This window comes from Chiloscyllium plagiosum, unplaced genomic scaffold (genome assembly GCF_004010195.1).
Source record: "Chiloscyllium plagiosum isolate BGI_BamShark_2017 unplaced genomic scaffold, ASM401019v2 scaf_9985, whole genome shotgun sequence".
In the NCBI taxonomy this organism is placed as follows: Eukaryota; Metazoa; Chordata; class Chondrichthyes; order Orectolobiformes; family Hemiscylliidae; genus Chiloscyllium; species Chiloscyllium plagiosum.
Window position 1 is genome coordinate 338 of NW_025204478.1, and position 9150 is coordinate 9487.

General features: G+C 45.5%; 1 protein-coding gene across 1 annotated transcript; it reads right to left on the bottom strand.

Moving 5' to 3' along the window:
- Nucleotides 1–1107: 1107 nt before the first annotated feature.
- On the bottom strand, nt 1108–9100 carry LOC122546381 (deleted in malignant brain tumors 1 protein-like; the record flags this gene model as incomplete). The annotated part of the gene is made up of 5 exons (XM_043685109.1): nt 1108–1448; nt 2899–3183; nt 6183–6497; nt 7748–8062; nt 8831–9100. Coding segments are annotated over 5 exons (1463 nt in total), but the record flags the coding sequence as incomplete, so codon positions are not given.
- Between the last annotated feature and the right edge of the window lie 50 nt (nt 9101–9150).

Below are 9150 nucleotides of genomic sequence, written 5' to 3' on the forward strand. Positions count from 1 at the left end.
CTGTGTCCTTTAGCAACAGAAAGCGGCCTGTAGGGACACCGTCTGGAACTGTGCAGCTGATGTTGACTGATTCGCCGTCAGCTCTCACGGAGATGCTCGGCTCTGTTACAGGATCTGACGAATGAAACAAATCATCTCACTGAAATATCCAACATTCGGAACAGGATTCGGCCATTCGGCCCTTCAAGTTGACTTCGCCCATTCAATAATATCGTTCCTCATTATTCAACTCAGTCCACTGCTCCCGTGCTTTCTCGCTGTAATCTGTAAAACATCTATCGGACTCCAACTGGAATAACATGGGACAATTTGACCTCGCCCGCTTCCTGAAGCAGAGAATCGCACAGGCTCCCCACTCTCTGAGTGAAGACATTACACCTTTTCTCAATCCCATTCTGTCCTCTTTAGACTTTGATTCTGGACTCCGCCCGTGGTTTGGAACATCTTTCCTGTGTTTATCCTTGTCTAGTTCTTTTAGAATTTTTTAAACTTTCTATGAGATCCCTCACCATTCTTCCAAACACCAGTGACCATAGTCCTAACCAATCCAGTCTCTCTTCATACATCAGTCCTGCCATCCCAGAAAACAGTCTGGGAAACCTTCGTTGAACTATCTCTGTAACCAGAACATCCTCCTGCAGATAAGGAGACCCATGGTGCATACACAAATGTCCAGGTGTGCTACCAAGATGTCCCATCCTGGTCCTGAATCCTCTTCCTATGAAGGACAAGATTCCATTTGCTTTCTTCATTCCCTGCTACACCGGCCACAATTACTGTTCGTGACTGGTTAGAGGAACACCCAGGTTCATTTTTACCTCCCTGCCTTCCCCATCTAACCCCGTTTAGATCTTTATCCACCTTCCTGACACTTTGCACTGCCTGGGTACCCTCTTGCTTGTCCACATTGCACTGCATCTGCTGTATTTGCCACTCACTGCGCGTGTCCTAATCCCGCTGACTGTAGCAGTGTGATGGCACATTGCTGTCATGAGACTACATGACCCAACCATAAGGGGTATCTCGTTACTGTTTACCTTATAAATGTACTCTTTCACAGGAAACCTACTCTAATGTTGGAATTACATTATAAATATCTATCTTGCAGAATTAGTCACGCTCTGGGACACGGGTTCCGAATATTCACGTCTTACAGAGCCAGCGGAAGCCTTACTCACGTGCGACAGTTACAGGGCGACTTTGAAATGATGGTATCCAACGACCTGAAACCTCGGTTTTGTAGGAACATGTGTACTGGCCCTGGCTGCTGACAGTGATGTTCGGAATGGTGTAGGTGAAGGATTGCTGGCTGATGGTGCTGTTGCTGATGGGAACTGTGTCCTTTAGCAACAGAAAGCGGCCTGTAGGGACACCGTCTGGAACTGTGCAGCTGATGTTGACTGATTCGCCGTCAGCTCTCACGGAGATGCTCGGCTCGGTTACAGGATCTGACGAATAAAACAAATCATCTCACTGAAATATCCAACATCGGAACAGGAGTCGGCCATTCGGCCCTTCAAGTTGACTTCGCCCATTCAATAATATCGTTCCTCATTATTCAACTCAGTCCACTGCTCCTGTGCTTTCTCGCTGTAATCTGTAAAACATCTCTCCGACTCTAACTGGAATAGCATGGGACATTTTGACCTCGCCCGCTTCCTGAAGCAGAGAATCGCACAGGCTCCCCACTCTCTGAGTGAAGACATTACACCTTTTCTCAATCCCACTCTGTCCTCTTTAGACTTTGATTCTGGACTCCGCCCGTGGTTTGGAACATCTTTCCTGTGTTTATCCTTGTCTAGTTCTTTTAGAATTTTTTAAACTTTCTATGCGATCCCTCACCATTCTTCCAAACACCAGTGACCATAGTCCGAACCAATTCAGTCTCTCTTCATATGTCAGCCCTGCCACCCCAGAAAACAGTCTGGGAAACCTTCGTTGAACTATCTCTGTAACCAGAACATCCTCCTGCAGATAAGGAGACCCAAGGTGCACACACAAAAGTCCAGGTGTGCTATCAAGATGTCCCATCCTGGAACTGAATCCTCTTCCTATGTAGGACAAGATTCCATTTGCTTTCTTCATTCCCTGCTACACCGGCCACAATTACTGTTTGTGACTGGTTAGAGGAACACCCAGGTTCATTTTTACCTCCCTGCCTTCCCCATCTAACCCCGTTTGGATCCTAATCGACCTTCCTGACACTTTGCACTGCCTGGATACCCTCTCGCTTATCCACATGACACTGCATCTGCTGTACATTGTCACTCACTCCGCGTGTCCTAATCCCGCTGACTGTAGCAGTGTGATGGCACATTGCTGTCATGAGACTACATGACCCAACCATAAGGTGTATCTCCTTGAGCAAATCTAGTAGATCTTTTCACAAGACTGGACAGGGTAACTCTCGGAACGGTATTCCGGATGGAGGGGGGAGTCCAGAACAAAGGGGTCACCCTTTCGAAAACATGGAAACTGCCGAGCAAAGGAAGTAACTGTTGCATTTTCTGAACAATACTTGCCTAAATAAAACACAGCTGAAAATGAATCATGTCTGAGCGTGGAGGTTCTCCCGCCAGAAAATATCATCAAAACACATTGGAACAATTCAGGAATTGGTTCATTTGACAAAACAGACACAAGTGGAAAGGTGTGGTACTGGAAAGGCACAGCTGGTCACGCAGCATCCAGGAACAGGAAAGTCGATGATTCGAGCAAAAGCCCTTCATTAGCATCTTCAATCCTGATGAAGACCTTATGCTCGAATCGTCGACTCTGGGGCTCCTCAGATGCTGCCTGACCCGCTTTGGTTTTCCAACACCACACCATCCGACTCTGATCGCTAGCATCTGCAGGTCAGTCATCACTTTGTCCATAACTGACACAAGACACACTCACTTGTAACAACAATATTAACAGGTTGACTCAGAGAGCTGGGTGACCATTCCTCTGCCACCTCAGGCCGATAGGAACATTGATAGCTCCCTTGGTCGCTGGTGGTGACGTTTTCAGTGACATATGTGAGGGCTCCTTGTCCGATGATGAGAGAATTCGAGTCCTTCAACAACTCCAGATGTCCAGTCAAGTTGCTGTGTGGAACTGTGCAATTAATAGTGAGTGAATCTCCAGCCACGTAGAGTGCCAATAAAGGGCTGACAGAGATTGTCGGCTCCATTGAAGGATCTAAAAGGAGGGAAATCGGCAAAGGAGATTTCAGAAATCTGCAATTGTATTCTGTCTGATGAATGTGTGGGGTATTCTCGTCATTGTTAACTATAAAGGGGAGAGTGTCAATCATGTGATTGGAGACCCGTTTACCATTCTGTTTAATGTTAATGTACTGAAACATTAGGAATGGAAAGTGATAGAAACGAGGAGCAGGAGTTGGCGATTCGTCTTTTTGCGAATGCTCGAACATTCAAAATGATCACAGCTGATCGGTTATCTCACATCTTTGTTCGTATGTGTCTTTATTCTCTTGCTGTGTCTTTAGCTCCACATTGACGCAACATCATTCGAGATGAACTAGTGTCCAAAACTGTCCCCATTTCATCTCTGATTCAGGGTACTGCCCCACCAATTTTCCCCTCACTGGTCTCTCTCTCACACACACGCACTCTCTCTCTGTCGCTTTATCTCTCTCTGAATTCTCAAATATCTCTGAATCTTATGATTCCCTCTTTATCTACTTTTCAGCATGTTTCCTGTCCGTCTATGATATCTGATTCATTACCTTAGATTTGCACTGTCGATTTGTCCATTTTATTCCAAATGGGTCAAGCATAAAGATAATGTATAATATACTTAAACCCTTTTTGTCTGATCTGTTATCATATTTCCTCGTACTTTTTTTCTTCCTCAGTACTATATGACTCTCACACGTAGTGTCCGTTCCTTGTATTAACAAACAACAAAGAAAATTTACAGCCCTGGAACAGGCCCTTCCAAGCCTGAGCAGGTACAAATGTACTGTCTAAACCTGTCGGTCAATTCATAAGCACCTGTATCCCTCTACTCCCCACCTACTCATGCATTTATCCAGACGCATCTAAAATGAATCTACCGTGCCTGCCTCTACCACCTCTGCTGGCAATGCATTCCAGATACCCACCACCCTCTGTGTGAAGTACTTGTCAGGTGTATTTCCCTCAAATTTTCCACCTCTCACCTTAAAAGCGTGACCTCTCGTTATTGAATCCTTCATTCTGGGAAAAAGCTTGTCTCTCTCCACCCTGTCTATATCACTCATGATTTTGTAAACCTCAATCAGATCCCCCCTCAATCTCTTTTTTTCTAGTGAAAATAAACCGAACCTACTCAACCTTTCTTTATAGCTAGCACCTTCCATACCAGGCAACATCCTCGTAAGCCTTCTCTGCACCCTCTCCAAAGCGTCCACATCCTTTTGGTAATGTCGCAACCAGAAATGTACACAATATTCTAAATGCGGCCGAACCAATGTCTTGTACAATGTTAACATGACTTGCCAGCTCTTATACTCAATACCCCATTCATTGAAGACAAGCATACTAAATGTCTTCTTGACCACTCTATCCACCTGTGCAGCAACTTACAGGTACAATGGACCTGCACTCCCAGATCTCTATGCCCATCAACTTTTCCCAAGGCTCATTCATTCATTGCATAATTCGCACCAGAACTACTCTTGCCTAAATGCGTCACCACACATTTGTCTGGATTGATAACCATCTGCCACTTTTCCGCCCAACTCTCCAGTCTGTCTATATCCTCCTGTATTTTCTGACAGTCCCTTATGCTTTCTGCTCCTCCACCAATCTTCGTATCATCTGCAAACTTGCTGATCATACCAACAGTGCCCTCTTCCAGATCATTTATGTATATTACAAACAACAGTGCCCCCAACACTGACCCCTGTGGAACACCACTGGTTACCTTTCTCCATTTCCAGAAACTCCCTTCAACTACTACACTCTGCCTCCTGTTGCTCAACCACTTCTTTATCCATCTAGCTAGAACACACTGCACACCATGTGACTTCACTTTCTCCATTAGTCTACCATGGGGAACCTTAACAAACGCCTTACTAAAGTCCATGTAAATGACATCAACAGCCTTCATTGACTTCATCAATCAACTTGATCACTTCCTCGAAGAACTCTATTCAGTTGGCAAGGCACGATCTCCCCCCGCACAAAACCATGTTGCCTATCACTGATAAGCCCATTCTTTTATACATATAAATAGATCTTATCCCTCAGTACCCTCTCCAGCAACTTTCCCACCACCGACATCAGGCTCACTGATCTGTAGTTACACTGAATATCCCTACTACACTTCTTGTACAGGGGGACAACATGAGCAACCGTCCAGTCCTCCGGCACTTCACCTGTATTTAAGGACGCCACAAAGATATCTGTCAGGGCTCCAGCTATTTCCTCTCTTGCCTCCCTCAGCAATCCGGGATAGATCACATCCTGTCCTGGGGATTTGACCACCTTAATAATCTCTAGCCTACCCAACACATCTTCCCTACTGATGTCAATGTCATCCCAACATTCACCATGTTCCTCTCCTCAGTGAACACTGATGCAAATTGATCATTCAGAATCTCACCCATTCTCTCAGGTTCAGCACACAGCCTTCCTTTGTTATCCTGTAGTGGACCAATCCTTTCTCTCGTTACCTTTGATCAATCCTTTATCTAGTTAACTGGAACAATCTGCACCATCACTAACCTACAATCCTACATTCTGCTTCCACTTTAATGTTCTAATTTTCCAGGCAAATGAAACCACACACACAACAAGTTCATTCAAAACCTGATCCACAGGCCTTGCTTTCCAATTCACCAGGACTCCCGTTCCAGTGTGTTCCAGGTGGAGCACGTTCTTTGGGAACAGCTGCCCCTTCCCCAGTAGCTCTGCAAATATCCCATGGGTTTCAACACAATTCTCACGGTCACCAAACATTGAGTCACACAGTTATCTCTTTCACCTTGTTGTCCCTGTGACAATTAGCTCATGGCGGATTAAGGTTTTACTTTTCCCTTTCTTGCTCTTTGAACGTAAGCCAGAAACTATTCATGTTCTTTGCCGTCGCCAATTGGATTGAAGCTTTCAACGTTTTTCCCTCTCTTCCCTGTTATTGTTAATTGTATATGGGAACCTCAGTTTCACAGAAGATATCCACTGGTCTCTTACCTGGGTAACAGGTTACACCTGCATCCTCACCATGACCACAGTTGTGGGTTCCCCAACCAGGGAAGGAGCAAGACCGGAGATGGGACTCTGTCCCCCTGCAGGAAACGTCATCCATCCAAATATTGCCGGAACCTTGTCCAAACCGAGCACTACCATGCACTGACAGGGCGGGTCCACATTGCAGCTCCTTGCAGAGAACAGTGGCATCTGTCAAATCCCAACCATCATCACAAACCGTGCCCCAACTTCCATCGTGAAAGATTTCCACTCTTCCTGAGCAACGATCATCTGAATTGACCAACCTCACATCCGATCCTGAGAGAACAGAGTGGACCCATTACTTCTACTCAGAATATGATCAGGCCTTTCCAAATCATTCCCTTTTGATTTCCTGTTGTTGTGTCCTGTTTCTGTGAGTGACAGAGATACGTTTCATGCAGATGTATAGTGCAGAACACTAGTGACTGGTTGTAATTTCCATCATTAATCGTTGCTCACTCGTTGGCAAGTTAGTCAATGTGTGCACACTTTATTTATTCAACTATAAGTTATAATGTAGTACAGGTAAAACTGGCAGCACAATCCCAGTTTCTGTTCTTTCATTGGAGAGAGCGAATGATTGATGATGTGAGAAAGAGAGACCTTGTCTTTGATCTTAGCCTGTGTGAATGAAGTGAACCCACAATGGGTGTGTGACTGTGTGTCGGAAAACCAACATCCACCCAACCTTGCAAATTGACCCCAGTCAGGAATCAACACTGAGCTTTTGTTTTCCTTTATGATTTATTTGTATTTTCCGAGTAAAGCTCCGTTTACTGTTTGAATCTCGAACTAATCTGACAGATACAGAGCAATGCACTTTCTATACTGTCCCCATCAAACACTCCCAGGCCAGGACGCTGAGGGTGAGATACAGTGTAAATCTCCCTCTCCAAGTCCCTCATCTTACCCTCCCAGCCCAGGAATGCATGCAGTTAGATAGTGTATCATGCTTTCTCTGCACTGTCCTCATCAAAACCTCCCAGGACAGGCACAACATGGGTTTAGAAGGAGTGAAAAGAACATTTCCACTTTTAACTTAAGAGTGAAGCTGTCATGTCACAGAACCCCATCAAACACTCTGAAGTCATGCACAACATGAGATTCGATACAGAGGAATGCAACCTCAATTTTTATAAACTAAGTTTAATGACTCCCATTAAACTCTCCCAGAACCGAGGCGGCATGCCGCTAAAGTTACCTTTACACAGCCCTCATCTACTAATTCCAGGATAGAGACAACTCAGACACGATAGTGTTATGCGTGCTCGACACTGACCCCATCAAACACTCCCAGGATAGGGACAGAACGTGGGCAGGGACAATCCCCAACAAAAGCCCCCAGGACTCGGGTAGATACAGAGAAATGATTTCTTTACATAATTCGCGACAAACGTTATTTCAGTTAAATAAAAGGACAGGTCTTTTTTTTTTTACTTTTGTGTAACTTCACTCTGATTTTTGATCCTTTTCGGGGACCTGTATTGTACAGAAGATGTCCATTCAGTTATACAGCTGGGTCTTACCTGGGTGACAGATTACACCTGCATCCTCACCATGACCACAGTTGTGGGTTCCCCAACCAGGGAAGGAGCAATACTGGAGGTGGGACTCTGTCCCCTCGCAGGAAACATCATCCATCCAAATCTTGCCGGTACCTGGTCCAAACTGAGTGCTACCATGCACTGACAGGGCGGGTCCACATCGCAGCTCCTTGCAGAGAACAGTGGCATCTGCCAAATCCCAGCCATCATCACAAACCGTGCCCCAACTTCCATCGTGAAAGATTTCCACTCTTCCAGAGCAACGATCGTCTGAATTGACCAATCTCACACCTGACCCTGAGAGAACAGAGTGGATACATTACTTCAGTTGAGAACAGTGATATCCAAATCATTCTAACTTTGATAGGCCATCATTGTTTATTTACTTTCCTGACACCAATACACACATGTTTTATGTAGATTTATAAGGGTCTGCAAATCTCTCCGAGAGCGATACAGGAAGTGACAGACTGACTGACAGACTGACTGAGTAACTGCTCTTCTCTCACTGGTCTCTCCTCTCCCTCTGTCTCTGTCTCTGTCTCTCCCTCTCTGTGCATCTCTTGTTTATGGCGGTTAACAAGGTTCTGCATTGCTATTGGAGAGAGACCGAGACAGGGACAAAGAAATACATCAGACACACAGACAGAAAGACAGATGACCAGTCGTGGATTAACCAGATGCTCACGGGCCTCATTCAAAGTTTGAGAAGGCTGCATTCTCACTTTGATCACTGCCTGTGCAGGAAGCAAACCCACGCACTGGGTGCCCCTGTGCATCGGAGACCAGCTGTCCAGCCAACCTTGCTAACCCAACTCAGTCAAGAAGTGAACATCGAGACTTTGCCAGCTGGTATTGTAGGCATCTGGACAGAGTCACTCGGTAGCATGGAGCAAGAAAGGCAAATAGAACGTTACTGTTTACCTTATAAATGTACTCTTTCACAGGAAGTCTACTCTAATGTTGGAAATACATTGTAAATATCTATCTTGCAGGATTAGTCACGATCTAGGACACGGGTTCCGAATATTCACGTCTTACAGAGCCAGTGGAAGCCTTACTCACGTGCGACAGTTACAGGGCGACTTTGAAATGAGGGTATCCAACGACCTGAAACCTGGGTTTTGTAGGAACATATGTACTGGCCCTGGCTGCTGACAGTGATGTTCGGAATGGTGTAGGTGAAGGATTGCTGGCTGATGGTGCTGTTGATGATGGGAACTGTGTCCTTTAGCAACAGAAAGCGGCCTGTAGGGACACCGTCTGGAACTGTGCAGCTGATGTTGACTGATTCGCTGTCAGCTCTCACGGAGATGCTCGGCTCGGTTACAGGATCTGACGAATAAAACAATTCATCTCACAGAAATATCCAACATCGGAACAGG